Here is a 16464-nt window from a genome sequence, read left to right as displayed (position 1 = left end):
CCTTCCCTTCCCTTCCCTTCCCTTCCCTTCCCTTCCCAGATCTGTAACTGAGTTTCCTCGGACAGCTGGCACACAGCTGCTCTCTGCAGCGCTGGCCACCGCAGCTGCAACAACATGCAGAAACACAAGCTTGTCTTCTGCGTAACCCTGACTTTGTGCTTCACTTCACACCCCTCCTTCCTGCATAACGTGGTTTTAACTCTTGCTTGGCTCATGGAACCCTACGGAAAAACATCACCCTCCTTTACACCACTCTCGAATGGTGACAAGAAGTAATAACTGTTAATTGCTGCATATTTTTTTCTTATCATTATAATGCATGTGAACCACTTACAAGGAGAGGAGGAGGAAGAAGACTCCTGGAGTGTTTGACACGAAGGCGAGGTAGCGCCACTCTCTGATGCAGTAACCCAGCAAAGCATAAACAGCAATGCCAACTGCAAATGTCAAATTGGTTAATGAACCTGAAAAAACAAGAGCAAACCAATCACCACAGAAACCACTGACAAAACGGAAAAAAATGCTTAAAGCGGAAGCCTGAAATTCCTCAATAAAATAGCAATTTTATGAGCTATCTTTACAGTACTGGTGAACCAGTTGGCTTAAGTGTAACATGCAATCCCAATGAAGAACAGCTTTGTGTAATATATGGGAGGGTTGGGTTCCCCCCCCCCTTTAAAAAAATAAAAGAGTGGGACATAGAAGAAAGTAAGAAATTAACAGGAACTTAGAGACTAAAGAGAAAACCTGAGGACAGGAGGGGAAGTATTGGGAGCAAGTGATTTATTTAGGTCTGTTAGGGAAACCTTGAATAGAAGCTGGAGCAGAAACTGGAAGTTACAGAAGTACAAGGACTGAGCTCAGTACAAAACCAGCTGCCAAGCCAGAGGTTTATTACAGCAGATTTCTGATGAATAGGTGTAAATAAAAATATCTAAAATACGGGGTCAACTGGAACTTCAAAAGCCCAGCAACAAACCTCCTGCAGCCAAACACAGTGATCTTGTGGACACACTCTGAGCTGTGTCCCACAAAGCCCAGCTCACACCAACACCCTGACAGCTGCTCTGACACAGCTGAGCTGCACCCAGGAGCTCCCTCTCCCTCAGCCCCTCCTTCCCAACGCTGAGCACACCTAGAACAGAGCACCCAGAGCAACAAGCAGCAGGAAATGGCCTGTCTTGTCTTGTCCATCAGGAGGTTGGCCCTGCAGGGAGGAAGCTGGGAAGAGCAGACAGAGACAACAGGGCAAGGGAGAAGGAAGGGTGGGGGAGAGAGAGAGAGAAGGCACAGTCAAAAAAGTGAACTCAGAAGAGGAAAATTCAGTACTTAAAAAAAAAAAGTGAAAGGTTATAACTAAACCACAACTGTCTCATACACCCCCAGGAGTCCAGAGAAAAAAGTAAGAAAAACTGCAGAAAGAGGCAACTGAATAAATGAGGGAGAGAAATATGCTGATCACAGACACAGGAAGCCAGCATTTGGACCATGTTTTTCCCCATGTTGTGTCTGCCAGAAAGGCATTGCAGTCTGAGCTACTCCAGCTTTGAAACCGTCTGATGTCCAAGTGTTAAACTTATTTTAAGTCTTGGCAGTATCATATGAGAAAAGGACATTTAAAAATACTGGATGGGCAGCACATTCCGCAGTGGAAAAACCACTGTCCAGGCACCAACTCATTTTGTGGTTCACTTCCCAGAATACCTTCCCAAGGTACCACACAGCAGAATCTGGCAGGATCTGCCAAAACATTTATTTTCTTTTTTAATGTAACACAGTGTACAAATTGAGAAATTTTAGGAATTAGTGTACCAGTTTGAAAACCTCAGTTTTGCTACTTATCAAACAAACTCAATCCCATCTTCCTTACTCAGGCACCTTTCCCACAAAAATGAGAACCTGGATGAATCACATCACACTCATCTGATTCATACCACAACTGATTTGACGTTGCATTAACTTAAAATGTAAGGCACTGAGAGAACAATATGTGTCACAGTAACAGTGATTAAAAATACCCCAAAGCCCACCTGTAAATGACCAGAATGATTTTCCTACATACTCTTGTGTTAGGACAAAAGACACAAGAGCCATTCCACCATTCACAATTCCAACAAAAAACCGTGAAACCGCAAATACGTCATAATTCGGAGCTAAGGCTGTGACATACCCAAAAATGACATCAAAAAAGAGACCTGTGGAGACAGAACAAAACGGAATTAGTACTTCTGTTACTCCAAAACAAGGCAGGGACCACAGTCAGTGACTGACTATAACGAGCAGACTTTAGTGCTCATCTCCCATCTCTTGCATTTAGCTTTCTGACACTACAACATGAAAATTACAACAATTTTCAAGTTACACACTTGAAGTTTGCAGTGTCAAAGGTGACATTTCCTTCAGAATGTTCTCATTAAACAAAAAGACCCTTTGGTTGTAAGCACAGCTGGAAAACAGAACACCAGGACAGGAGTAACCCACTCTAAAGATATTTAGGGATATCATTCTCTCCCTCATCCTCCAAAAAAGGGCAAATTATTTTTTACTTGGAACACTATGGTTGGGCAATGTGTGGAATACTGTGCTCCAGTAGTGATAACCATGGCAAAAACAGGTTCTTTTTTCACCTCCCATGGATATTCTGTGATCTCTGTTGCTCAGCACACTCATACTGACCAATGTCAGTGCTGCTCCACTTTGGGTGAGAAGCTGACACAGATCACTGGCAGAGCAGGTGACCCACGAGCAGCCTCTGAGCAGGGTGGGCCAGGGGCAGGGACGAAAAGGGATGTTATCCATGTAGAATGCTAAAGAAAAACCCTTTAACACTCCTACCTGAGATATACACAGGTTTCCTGCCCAGTTTATCTGACAAAGGGCCAAATGTGATATTTCCAATGAGCAATCCAGCAAAAAACAGGGATGATGCAAGGCTTACTTTGTAGGTTTCTTGGTCAATGAGGTACCACTGTCAAAAACAAAAAGAACATCCTTATTAAAAGTATCAACATCAAGTTGCCGCCTTTCTCAAAAATAATGAAACATCTATCAAAATTCTTCACTTGCCATTTCCCACTTGCTGTTTTATATCCCATATAAGTTTTATTCAAAGCTTGATAGGTAAGCCCACAGTAGCCACGTTTTGCCTCCCTAACAGACCCCAACATCTCTCCCCCAGGAAATTTCCATGTAATACATTAAAATCTTTCAAACTTGGTAAGTGCAATTAGTTGCACCCCATTCCCAAGCTTTTGGCCAGGCAGCTTACCTTAGGTTATTAAAACAAGGAGAGTCTGAACTGTTCACAGCTTACCCATTTCAGTAGTGAACCAACTCAGCTATTTCAAAGCACAAGTATTAAAAATCCTTCCTTAGCAAGAATAATGCATGTTCAGTCCTGCAGGACTCAGAGAGTTAATGCTGTGCAGCTGTGCTTCCTGAACCACCAGTGATCCCTGGTGCCCTTCCCCACCGTACACACACTGAACTCCTGAAGAGAATCAGGAGGGGATTATGGAAAAATGTCCTCGTTCAATAAAAATGCCAAGAACTACTTATAGACTACTCACTGGTGTTTTAGTGTCTCACTGCACATGCACATTCATAGCCAAACCCAAGTTAGAAATGCATCACGGGTTTCTTCACAAAGTGGACTTTGTACCTCATCCAAAAGCTAAACTGAGGCAGCGCAACCAAAAATCATCAGCAGAGAAGAAAATTAACTCAGAGTGGGTTGAAATCAGAATGAAATACTGTTTCCTGCTGGGGCAAGGCACACAGAGAGCTTGAGCAGCCCCTGTGCCACAGACAAGGAGAGTCAACGCTCACAGAAACACACCGTTGGACTTACAAACACTGCTGACCCCACCAGCTTGGCGAGGAATCAGAAAATCCTAAGTCATTTTCCAGGAAAGGAAATTAACTAATTCAACACAAAGCTTTATCTATAGAACTATTTCATCATTATTTTAATATTTAAAATAATTCCCAGGGTATTTACTGGAAAATTTACTTCCAAAAAAGTAGATGAGTGTCACACTGGATAAATATGTAGCCCCAAAACTTATAGTATCTTAACTTTCTGAGGGGACTTCAACAATGAAATACCCTTGGGCACAAACCCTCAGGAAAATTAAAGTATAAAAATATCACTGCATGTGCTCTCCAAGGCACAGAGCACTCCTCCTCCACTCTAGCACTCCACACTACACACATTTCAAACTCCCTGTTCTTGTCTGCAGAGTATTTCAGGCTGATACAAGAGACAACACAACTTTATGCTCCTGGATATGGTTGCAAAAATCCACTTCTTAAAAGTAAGGGACCATTTCTACACCAAATGTAGAAGTTCCTGAACTCACTGTCCAATTCTGAGCTCACCTTCCTAAGCACCATCGCTTGTTAAAGAAGGGGACTGAGTTGATGCCAGTCCCAAGAGCAATCCTAACAACTGTATTTTTCAAAAACTAAGCTTGAGCTATTATTTCTGAATTCTTAGTTATGCCAAAATAATTACAATGTTCTTGAAGCAGAACTCAAGCTCTGGAGGTTTTTTGAGAACAATGCCCCTGTCAAACCAGAACAGAACCAAGAATATTTAAGCTCCACGAAGTTTAATCTCCAACACCAAAATAAAGAAAATAAACTTTACGGAAGCAGCTTCCTTTCTCAGGGCAGAACCAGGAAATATTGCTTTTGCCAACTGTTCCTTGTGCTGCTTGGTGGATGCATGTTTGTATTTAAAATGTCCAACGAGCTGTGAAGAACGTAACTTTTAAAAGAATGCATCTATCTATCTATTTTATTGGTACAAAGGGAACTTGTTAAATATTTTTCAAAATTAACTGTAGCTGGCCAACAAAAGTGTTGCCAATTTTGCTCTCACCAAAACACATCCTCAGCTCTTTATATCCACGTGGCAGTGTGATTTACAGCAAAATGCTGCTCAACATCTAAAGATTCCATAAGAAGACTGTTAACAATATAGTTTTAAAAAATCCTAAAGTTACCAAAACACATGGGAACATAGATTTGTTTTGATGAATCTTGGGAATTAGCACATATTTTGAAAATAGGGACACTGGCTCCTACATTTCAAAACACAGTCTTAGTAAAAATTTGATGATTTCTGGTTATAAATTAAGCACCCCATATCAAGCATCCTGCTGGAAGTCTGCAACCGAAGAGTGATCTTGCTAATCAAAAAATTCTGTTTCTGACAGAGGATATGATCCAATATTGCATCATTCCTCCTTGGGTTTAGTCACTACATTTCCCCAAGGTAAGCATCACACTTGAGATAACGGGAAGGAAGCAAAATTTGGCACCAGTTACACCAAGGATTAACCTGTCCTATAGGAGTTTACTGAGAACTGCTCCAGGAATTCCAGCAGCAGAACTCCAGCAGTTCAGGCCACCAGCCCAGTCACCCACACAGCCTGTTTCCTGGCACTGGCAGCACTGCTCAGGTCACTCGTGCCTGTCTGGGCGGTTACAGCCAGGGGACCAGGGAAAAGCAAGCAGAGCCTCTTGCCTGGAATTCATAAGGCATTAAGATGAAGAGTAAAGCTTCTGTCCCCCTCAGAAAACTTCAGTCTGTTCCATCCCCTGCTCTCACCACACATTAAAATATCCAGACGTGGTGCACGAGTTCCATTTCCACACTGGTTTCATTTTTAAGATGTATCTTCTGTAAGGAACTAATGCAACTCATGGCCAAGCTTACATGCACAGCAGACTGTGCAGACACAACAGACTGAACCTCTCTCAGCATTAAACAGACATTAGAAAGAGCTCATCCTAAATTCCCGTTATAAACTGGAATTAAATTATCATTCTTCATTAATAATGACTTTCTAAAACAGCTCAAGGTATAGCTGAAAACAAAATAAATAATATACAGGAAGTTTAACCTAAATAAGTATTAGATTTACTGTAGGAAAATGAAACTAAAAATTCAGTCACATACTTTCTGATTTAAAAATAATAAAATGAAAGAGCCAAATGGTGGATTCCAAAGATTTTTAGTAGCATAAGCAGAAGATTGCACTAAGCCCTGCTTGGCTTTTCCATGTGCCATGTCCTGCACCAGTGACACAAATCCCAAGAAGAGAAGTGATTACACTGAAGGAAGTACTTGCCTCGGTGACGATGGACGTGAAGTTACTGGCAAAATGGATGTGCTTGGCAAGCTCAGCTCTGCTCGCTGGAATTCCCTCCTGGTCGATATGGTACTTGGGCACAGCTCCCACGAGCACAATAAGCATCGACTGGCAAGCCACGTATACCTTAAAATAAAACACAATCACTGACCCTGAACAACCCCAAGAGACCTGATGGAATATTGCAGGCTCTTCATTAAACTAACAATTAACAATTCCCCTTTACCCAGCATCCCAAAGAAAACACAGTCAGCCTACTGTGTCTAAATCCCCAAATGCAACCATGGAGGCTGTCGGGACAGCAAGTACCACTCCAGAGAGGCTGGTGCACTTCCAAGGGAAGACTCATCTTGACACCCTCCTCCCTGTTGTGGAGTTGTTCAGTTTGTTCTTGCAGTTATTAGCCAGTCATAGGAAAGGAAGATATTAAAAACTTCATTACAGTTTCATAGGTGAGAATACTTACATTTTTTACACATAGAAGTTTTACTTACTATATTAAAAGAATAGAACCTGCAGTGACAAGTCAAGAAATACACACACATGCAAAAAAAACCCAAACAAAAAACAACCCCCCAAAAAAGAAAAAAAAAAAAGTGAAAAAGAAATCTAATATTATATTTTTTAAAGTTTTTGCTAGTTCTTTCCATTTCAAGGACTGAATCCTTAACCTGACCATCAGGAAAACTAGAATGTGCAGGCGTAAACAAGATTTTTATAAAAAGAGACCCTTATGAGAATATTTATTCATTGAGATGAGCTTCAAGATGTTTTGAATGTCTTCCAGGCTTTGCACATGATTTTATTTTTTCTAACTTAAAATAATATTATCCCTAAGCATATCCACATATTAGTGATTTTTTGCATGTCACTGCCGATGGAAAAGTTTTGACTCCAGAATGGTTCCCTTCATTAGGCCACAAGTCTTCAGATGGTGCATTTGGCTGTATGTTGGTTTAATGTGCCATCTAATCCTGTGCTTACCTTGGACACTCTTGCAGAAACAAGTTACAAAGAAAACCATCAATCAGCACAATCTCCCTCCCTCCCAACGGTGTTTAGATCAAAATGTAAAGCTGCACTGACAAGAGGAAGCAAGAAAACTAAGGGAGTGAAACATATAAATATTTGCATGCTGGGGTGTGGGCACTATTTAAAGACAGCACTTTGCATATCGCTTTCAGAAGAGATAAAAAGAGAAAAAAGGAAAGAGAAACAAAAAAAAAAAATTGTTGTACTTAGACTCCATTTCCCTCATCAGGAAAAGCATAAAAGGTACTCTTTAAAAAGCGAACAAGATAAAAAGATGTGCACAGGAATAAGGAAAACACATCATAAACTTTGAGAAGTTAAGCACGCAAGACACCACTGAGGTAAGAGAGAGGTTTGACAGGCTCCTTGGAAAAGGACCAAATCCGTTTTGGAACGCCCACGAAGCCAAGCGGGGCTCCAAGGGGACGCCTGCGGGCACACAGCGGCGAAGGGAGGGAGCAGCGGAGCAGGGGACGGTCCTCGGAGGCGGAGGAGCTGGGGGGACACAGAGCCCCGGCTCCCGCCCTGACACCGCTTCCCGGCGGCATTCCCGAGCCCCTGCAGCCCGGGGGGGCGCGGGAAACGGGAATGTGCCCGGGAGCGGCACCGCCATCCCCGCGATGGTGCCCGGGCTGTGCAAACGGAGAGAGAAAGGAGGGCAGGGGGTCCCGCCGCGCCCTCACCTGCAGCAGCACCAGCAGGGCCGTGAGGCGCCGCTGCCCGCGCCCGAACGGCCCCGCCGCCGCCAGCGCCTCCTCCACGTCCAGCCCCAGCTCCCGCTCCAGCCCCGCCGCCATGGCCCGCCCGGAGCGCGCCCAGCCGGGATAAGCCGAGCCCCGCCGAGCCGAGCTCCGCCCCGGCCGTAAAGCCTCACCCGCTGCCGGCCCGCCGGCAGAACCGGGCGCCGCCACAGCCGAGCCAGGCGGGCAGAGCGCGGAGCATCCGCACCAGGCGTGGGGAACAACCTCCCCGCCGCTCCAGGAAGAAAAAGCTGCCAAGGCAGGAGGTGGTTCCAGGCAGGATGCTCCGGGAAACGGCCACATCTCCTCTCCAGCAAAAAGGCACTCACGGGGTGCTGCGGGAGACATCCCTGCAGAGAGCAGAAGAGCCCGGCAGTGCCAGAGCTGTTTGAAAACGAGAGCAGCTCTCTTTCAGAATCTGGATTTTAAGAGCAGCAGTGTTCTTTATCAGGATTTCATCTAGACTAGATAATTGCAGGCTGCTACCAAAGGTAATTTTGCTCAGTAGCCTTTTCCCCGGGCTGCTGTCTCTAGTCATGTGGTAATTGGGCACCTACTGAACCAGGAGGCTGCCCTGCCAATTCAATAAACAATTTGAACTACCAGAAATATTCTCTTCACCCTGTGGCTTTCATCCAGCTTGCAGGGTGACACCAAAAAGCTCCACACCCTACAGACAACAGGAGAAACTCCTTTCAAGTTGCCAAGTCCAGTTTTAAGAATAGAGACATTAACTATCATTAATTAAGGTGTTTGACAAAAGCACAGTGAGTGGCCTTGTTTGGTGCAATTCCTTCAAGACTAACACACAGTTACATTTGCATTTTTCCTACCATTACGTTTAAAGGTGGAGCTTTTACTATTACACTAACTTTATACAGGGGTTTAGTTTTGCTTTGGGTTTTTTTTTAAGTCTCTCTCCTCAGCCCTATTAAGAAATCCTTTGAGGCAGTAAATTAGGATGACCTCCCCTTAGTATTCTTAGTCCAGGAGAACTAAAATTAGTAGAAAGATTGGCTGTCACAGCACAGCTCCCCAAAAAAAAGCAGCAGGTGCCACACAGCAGAGCTAGTTTGTTGGCCAGGAACAGCTAAGTGAGGGTCAAAGTGCTGCTTACCTTGGAACTGGGACAGCCTGGAAGAAAGGAAGTTTCTAAATAATTTCTAAGCTTCCTCATGCACGTAGTCACCATACATTGGCAGACAGCAGTGAAATCCTACATTCTGAGGTCCCTGCAGTCTATGCTCCAGCTGTTTTTCTGATTCCTGCCCTAATTCAGACAGCGCAATCTGTCACTGAACCTTGGCAAAGGCAGGCAGACGTAAGACAGGCTTCTGTTCCATTCCTGAATACAGCTACAGAAAGGACCATAGTCGTTTTGGAAGTCTACTGATTTTACAAGAACTACTAGGTTTCCCCTCATATTCCAACATCTGTTTTCTCATGTTAGTGTGGAAAATACACAATGCCCAAAAACTCCAAATAAAGAGCCCCCAAAAGACCTGTCCCCATTGTTGCTGCACCTGTTTCACCTTTAATGTTTCAGCCTAAGACATACGTACCCAGCACTGTTTTAGAATCACCAGCTAACGATTCCCTGAGTGGGTCTCACCAGAGCATCACTTACACAGCAGGACAGGTTTTAGCCCACATTCAGGAATGTTCTTGCTGCCTGCTAAACATCAGTTGAACAAATATAGGAGAAAAGGTCAGCATTGTTTTCTGACACCCACAATTTTTTGGCAGGGGGTTTGTACTGTATGAACTGCTCTGACATCGGGAACTGAATCACTGCACAGTCCCTTCCAGTCAGGTGGATTTTCATAATGCTTTTATTTATCACTGCTGTCTCTCAAGTCCTTCTCCTCAATAAATATTAATAAGAAATTCTTTCCTTTGAGGCAGTAAGTCAGGAAGCCTTGCAAACAAGGTCCAGAGAACATGGACACTGAGGTTTTGGATTGGTTTTTGGGAGGGGTGTTAAACAGCTTATTTGAGCTGATTGAAAAGAAAAGGGCCAAGTTCACCTTCCTTCTCTAGGTCACCTCAAGAACTCTGCCTAGGAAATACAAACCCAAATCAGTTTGCTGTCCAACAGTTCCCCAGGAAGGTGTATCCTTTGGAACACGAAACATCTCAATTTGAATTTATTCTGAACCAAACATCTCAAACAGGTAACGTTGGACCGTTTTCAAGTTGCCTTTCCCAGGGTAAGTTTCATTTTGGTGTAAATCAGCTTCAGCCTCCACAGCAGAACCTCCAAGGCAGTTCAGTCACACTTCAAAGAGTTTTAAAAGTCTCTCCAAAGTTTAGACGGATTGTTTTGTTACTGGAACCATTATGATAAATAACAGAACACAGATCACGTACTGAGTGGTTTGTTAATCATAATTCAGGTAATAAAATATCCATTGCATCCTGCTCAAAGCAGCATTTATTAAAGAGAGCATCAAGATAAGTCAACCCATAACAAAGCCTTCCCTCCTACAAATATGTAAACAAGTCATCAGCAAGTTATTATTACAATATAAAAATTAAAGCTTACATTGCATTTTTTTAAAGCTACTAACTTCAGTCCAAATGGAGACAGTCTCTGGTCTATAGCATTTAAAAATACAAGTTCTTGAAAAATGGTAAAGTATTGCCTTTGCACATACACATCTTTGTATAAAAATACTTAAAAATACCAGCTTCCCATTAATAAAAGCAACACCAAAAATAAAACACGTTTTTATCATAAAGAGAGTTTTAAATGCATCCAGCATTTTCTTCACCATTCTGTTTCATCAAATTATCTTCTGTTCACTTAAAATTCATTATAGTTTGTAAAATGTATCTTGGATATTATTCAGTTACTTTCATATGCCAAAGACATTCACAATATTGGCAATTACATTGTAATCAGAGTCTGGCCTAAGATTATTTGCAGCTGAAGCCAGCAATTTAATCCTCATCTCAAACATGGGTATTTTAACATGTACAGCAGGTTCTTGCTCAGAACTCTGAGTCAGTTCACATATATTTTGGAAAGGCTTGAAACCTTGATGTGATTGAAACAGAAATACATATTCTTTTTTACAGCACCTTTAACCTCTGTGTAAGTTTTTAACTACATTAGCAGTCCTGTTGGTGGCCGTCCATCAATTCTCAAGAAATGCTCTGAGCAGAAGGTTATCCAATTTGACAGGAACTACATTTTACAGTCCAAGACCAAACAGAATGTTAAAGTAAACATCAACTTTTAACATTTTTTCCTACAAGTTTACTGGCTAGAGCTAGGCAGATCACTTCTGCAGTTGCTAAGGCAAGAAAACTTTGAAAATTCTCTGTACACAAAGTTTAAACAATTGTGTAGTATTTCAAAACCCAACTAAATTCAAAAAGCAAATTGGGAGGAAAGCTAACCGTGCCATTGTGCTCTGCCAAGCATCAGCTGACAACAAACAGCCAGAGGAAAAAAATCAAGATGATAAACAGTGAACCAGTTTCAGGATGAATTCAAAGAGCAAAATCAGGCTGTCAAGAAAAGAATTTTACAGTTGGATATTGGACTGAACAAGACAGCTAGGAAAACCCTGGGAGCTGGGTCACTCAAGACAGTATCTGAGAGAACCAAAGTGCATTTAAATGGAAACAGTAATGAATATGAATAATTCTGCCATCTTTCCTACTTCCATGCAAAGTTCAGAAAGAGTTTACTTAGCCAACTGAGTTATCAGGTTAAGTCTCCTCCAAGTTACAGCCTCAGGTACACAGAGACACAAAGAGCAACTTCCTGACACGAGTGTGGTAGAACCCAAAATTCTCAACTGACCTCCAGCTCTGGAAGTGTGTTAAAAACACAACTCCCAAAAGAGGATCTATGTGAACCTGTAACACGAACTGTATTTCTGAAAGAAGGGTTTACCCTGCTCCTTTCATGCAGGATTCTGATTTGTAGAAAAATGACCATTTTATTGCCATGCTGGCTGATAAAAACAAGCCTGATGAGTTACAGCAAAATGCAGCAGCAAGTGCTCAAGGAAGACACTCAGCTGGACATTAAATCAGAGATTCCATCCCAGGTTAGTTGAATGTTCAGAGAGGGGTGAGATGCAAATGCAAAAGCTTCAGCTTCCTCTAAGGTCTGACACACCTTAACACACACACAGCCTCTCCTTGCACTCAGGGAAACAGATGAGAAGCGCAAACATTCCTGGGGCAGAAGGGACTCCCACACCCTGAGGAGGCTGCTTCGTGATCACTCCCTCCCCACAGACAGCAGTTCCTTGTAAAAGCTGGATCACAAGGTGCAGTCTTGGCTAGAGGACAGGACTTCTGCACTGTACTCACTTGGGAGAGAAAGGCCTTCCTGCCTTCTGATACGGAACTGTGTCTGAGTAAAGCAATCCAAGCTTAAGACTTGTAATCACACATGGACTGCTGGGACTTCTCACTACAGCACTGAACTTCCTCGGGTGTATTAAAGCTTGGATATGTTAGAGCACTGTGCCATTCCCGTGGTGCTTGAGCACAGCTTAGCACTGGGTTTACAGACACCCCTCACAGCCAGGGAGTGCCGCAGTGCCATGCAGAGCAGCTGCTCGTGTATCCACACAATCCCAGCTCCGGCCTGAAGGATGCAGCAGGCTACTCCGAGTGCCGGTGTGTACCAACAGGGCAGTAAGTGCCCACCATCAGGGAACTACTGCAGCTGCAACAGAGAAAAGGAACTGCAGTGGCTCAAGCCTTGGGAACGTGTTTAAGACCACTGCAATAGACTTGCAGATGACTGTCAATACCTGGGGGAAGGACTGGAGTCAGAGATCCAAGGGTAAGACAAGTCACATGCCATTTTCTCTTCAAGGAAACCAACACCATCTCTCCCCATGATATATAATAAAATACTATCTGCAAAAAGTGGGTGATTTCTCCCTGAATCCACAGTAGAAATACAGTCACACGGAAAACTGAAATCAACCTAATTCTCAGAATCGCAGAAAATAGAACCAGAGACGACCTAAAAAAGTCATTGTCACAAGTCCCTGCCTTGAAGGACATTCCAAAATTCATCTCTGTGCAGATATGCCATGGGACTCTAGGTTATAGAATGGCTGACTAAATCAACTACATTTTTAGAAAAAGATACTTATATGCAAATTATTTAGTAATAACTTTAGCAAAAAAGGTACTACACAGACCATTTTAGGATCCACACATGATATGAAATATATACACAAATGTTCTAAAATATATATATATATATTCATTCTTAAAGCAATGTAGAGCAAAACCAAACCAGGGCCTGACTCATCTATCACACATGCTTTCATGTTGGCGTGACTTCTAACACACAGCTGATGGGCTGAGCAGATCCCTGAGGTCTAGCACTGGAATTGCTACAAGTTTCACTTACCACAATTTTAACCAAAAACTGATTTAAATCATGTTACATTTCTCTACGTAAAGGAGGAAGACAGACACAAAATTTAAAAAAAAAATAACCAAAAAACCCCACACAGACAAAAGTCACACAGCCTTATAATACACAGAAAGGCACCTGATTATATTGTTAGTAGCAATTATCTACAGCCTCCTAACTGTACTTAAGCAATAAATTTTAGAAATACAAGAATTGCTGGCATTCAACCTATCAAGTCGCTAAAATTACATGTGCAGTTGTCAATTATTAAGAGTGTGCAAAACTACATGGTTTTGCATAAAGTGCTATATGTACCCACAGTTTGCACCTGTTAGAATGATATACATTTGTTAATCTTGGCAACATGATGCAAGATGATGATGTTTTAGGATGTGTCCTATCGAACCTCGCCTTTCCTTTTCCTTTCCCACCATCATCCACTGTCCTCGAGAGTGTACTTTTAAAAATTACACAAGGGTCTTCTCAGGAATTGTAGCTCAGAAGAGTATTTCAAGTATATCTATCTTTCCATGTAAACTTGGGGACACTACGGGTTCCATTTTCACAAGCTCCAAATACTTACAACTTCCTCTAATTCAACTGGAGTTGCAGTTATTTTTGTCAGTTCAGTACCTCTGGCACAAGGCTGTTGTTTCCTGTTACTCATTTAACCCCCCCCTTTGAGGAGTGCTGAAATTCATACCATAACTTGTCCAGACTTAAATCTAAACAATAAGCAATTACAGAAGAGCAGAGTAATACTTTATCTCATCACTTGGGCTCACAAAACCAAGTCCTACTGTATCTATCCATACATACTCATATATGAATCATACACAGGTCTGTAACACTTGACACACTGAATTCAAGTTATCAGAGTACAGCAGTTTGTCTTGCAGGCATTGTGCAACGCACTCAGAAGTAGACAACAGGTCTCTTCTTCACTCTGTATTTCAGGGATCCGTATCGTATCTGAGGGGAGAAACAAACCCACAACTTAACAAGGAGTTGAGTCACATAAGGCAGAAATATTTTTTACCTCTCCACTAATCCCATTTAGCAGATGTCTTTAAATGTGCTTTGGACACTCCACAGTCTCATTAAGAGAATCTACCTATGACTGAGTAAGATGCAGTTTCAACAGAATTAGGCCAGACGAGTAAGTCTCAACTGTTTTCCTGGAATTACCCACAAACTTTTGTGAGACTCCACAGAGCTTTATCCTGAAGTAGCTTTAAATTCTGTGGCACATACAAATAAAAAGCACTTTGAACCCTACCTCAAATCTTCTCTTTGTGGAGCACAAAGAGTCAAAGCAGGCCATATGTCTATGGGAACGACAAAATTCAGAATCTTCTTTAATCCATTAAATAGCAGATGTTGAAGTGTGCATGACGTGCAGGTGACAATACCACTCTCCACAGCCCTTTCAAGGTGAGCAGTTCCTCGAATTTGGGCTTGGTGGTGTAGGAATCAGCATTGTAAGCACAGAGTGTATTTCATCTCCTCTCCCTTGTTCCTCTCTCAAATTCATTTCAGTTCTGTATTTCCCCTGAACGCTCCAAAGTACAAAAGCCCCAAGCTTAGATATTATCACGCACTTCGTTCTCCATTTATCATTCTACAGTCCAGTTATCACTGATAACTCTTCCAAGATTAAGAATCAATTTCTGCACTATTAAGAACACCAAGGTACACTGGACCAACTCAGTAACTCCGCAGGATCATACTTGCCTCTTTACGGCCTTTACTTTTCACAGACTTCATGCTCTGAGTTCTTCGAAGGCCTCTCTGAGCAAACATTTCATCCTCTGAATGTGTCCCCTCCATCTCTTCATCTGTTTTATCATCTCCAGCATTTTTTTCCAGTGGTGTTTTGTAACCTTTTAAAAAAATTTTTTTAAAAAATGTTTAATAAGAAGTAGATGTAACTTTTTTAGCTTTCAAAGAAAGCCACGAGTTTCATCTTTAGCACACAGTATTTACTCCTTTAAACTATATGGTCAGTGTATCAGCTACTTCAAAACAGGGAACATGCCAGGAGCTTCTTACTTCTAATTCTGCCATTTGTAAGGAATAGACAATTTGATTCCATAATCAAGTGTGTAATGCCATGGTTCCTCAGTTGTCAAAACTGAAACCCTCAGTCTGCCACCATCTTCTGCTTTAAAATGAACTGCAAAAACCCCAGTGGTCATAATGAGGAGTACTTAAGGTTTCTGGACACAATTCATATGAGAAGGAAGTTACATTAGATAAATCTTCAAAGGTCCTTTCCAGTCCAAACCATTCCATAGGATCATAGAAACCACTCACAGGATCTTTATTCATGCTCACATCCCTCTCTGCATATTTAAAACCAAAGCTCCTTTCAGCTGGGTAACACATCAAAGTACTGTTAAGGGTTGTTTACATCCTGCAAAAACAGGACCAAGATTACTACCCAAAACTCTCACTAGAGGGCACAAACTGCTTAAAAACTCATCTGGAAAAGTTCCTTGGGGTCCAGCTGCCCTGAACCCCCACCACAGCCCTGCCACAAAGCATCCAAATCCAGACTGGTTCTTTCCCCCACCAAACTCTCCTTCTGTAAGGTCATTCCATAACCTAAGGGCTGTAACACTCAGGAACACCTTCAAAACTCCAAAACAAACTTTACAAATGACCAGCATACCTTTCATCTTAAGCCAATATTTTATTTCTGTTTAACTGGATTCTTTTCCTCAACTCTCTCTTTGTTCCTGAAATTACAATCACATTCACCCACTCCACAGCTACTTCAGGTAGACTTACCTCTTCTGCCATTCCAGAGGGAACACATCTCTGCTTCCAATAGTTTCAACTCATCTTTTTCCATATGGCAGATTTGAATTGACTCTCTTACTCCATTTCTGACCAGGGATGTTTGCAGTGACACCAGTACTTCCTTATCTCTATTTGTAGCACCTTTTCTGATGCATCACCATCACCTTTGCCCTTTTCACAGCAAGCATCCTGACAGCTCAGCCCTCCTATGAACAATGTCCTACAACTAGGCCTTTCCAGTCAATCTGCACAAAACTCCCAGCACAATGGCAAAAAAACCCAACATCCTGCTAAGCACAACCAAATATTGCTACACAGCTTTCCT

General features: G+C 42.3%; 2 protein-coding genes across 6 annotated transcripts in view; both read right to left on the bottom strand.

Moving 5' to 3' along the window:
- LOC114063900 (solute carrier family 22 member 15-like) overlaps positions 1 to 7971 on the bottom strand; it is a 22146-nt gene extending 14175 nt beyond the window's left edge. For 2 of the 3 annotated variants that reach the window (XM_027896470.1, XM_027896471.1), the window contains exons 1-5: positions 6141 to 6646; positions 2836 to 2968; positions 2031 to 2195; positions 1150 to 1221; positions 335 to 464 (exon numbers count right to left, since the gene is read on the bottom strand). In XM_027896470.1, coding sequence (XP_027752271.1) covers positions 335 to 464; positions 1150 to 1221; positions 2031 to 2195; positions 2836 to 2968; positions 6141 to 6266 — 626 coding nt within the window. In that variant the 5' untranslated portion in view covers positions 6267 to 6646. Of the gene's footprint in view, positions 1 to 334; positions 465 to 1149; positions 1222 to 2030; positions 2196 to 2835; positions 2969 to 6140; positions 6647 to 7876 lie in introns of those variants that run through there. The other variant, XM_027896472.1, reaches the window with a different exon arrangement.
- Positions 7972 to 10324: 2353 nt separating this feature from the next.
- Positions 10325 to 16464, bottom strand: part of REEP3 (receptor accessory protein 3) — a 35711-nt gene continuing 29571 nt past the window's right edge. The window contains exons 7-9 of one of the 3 annotated variants that reach the window (XR_003572641.1): positions 15069 to 15235; positions 12715 to 14306; positions 10325 to 12626 (exon numbers count right to left, since the gene is read on the bottom strand). Coding sequence is in view for 2 of the 3 variants with exons in the window: in XM_027896473.1 (XP_027752274.1) it covers positions 14250 to 14306; positions 15069 to 15235 (224 nt within the window). In the remaining variant the exon portion in view is untranslated. Of the gene's footprint in view, positions 14307 to 15068; positions 15236 to 16464 lie in introns of all 3 variants that reach the window. The other 2 variants (XM_027896473.1, XM_027896474.1) reach the window with 2 other exon arrangements.

This window comes from Empidonax traillii, unplaced genomic scaffold (genome assembly GCF_003031625.1).
Source record: "Empidonax traillii isolate 1590-97213 ecotype Southwest subspecies unplaced genomic scaffold, ASM303162v1 scaffold498:size1131258, whole genome shotgun sequence".
Classification (NCBI taxonomy): Eukaryota; Metazoa; Chordata; class Aves; order Passeriformes; family Tyrannidae; genus Empidonax; species Empidonax traillii.
The sequence above is the reverse complement of the archived record's forward strand: the minus strand, read 5'-3'. Positions and strand labels throughout refer to the sequence as shown.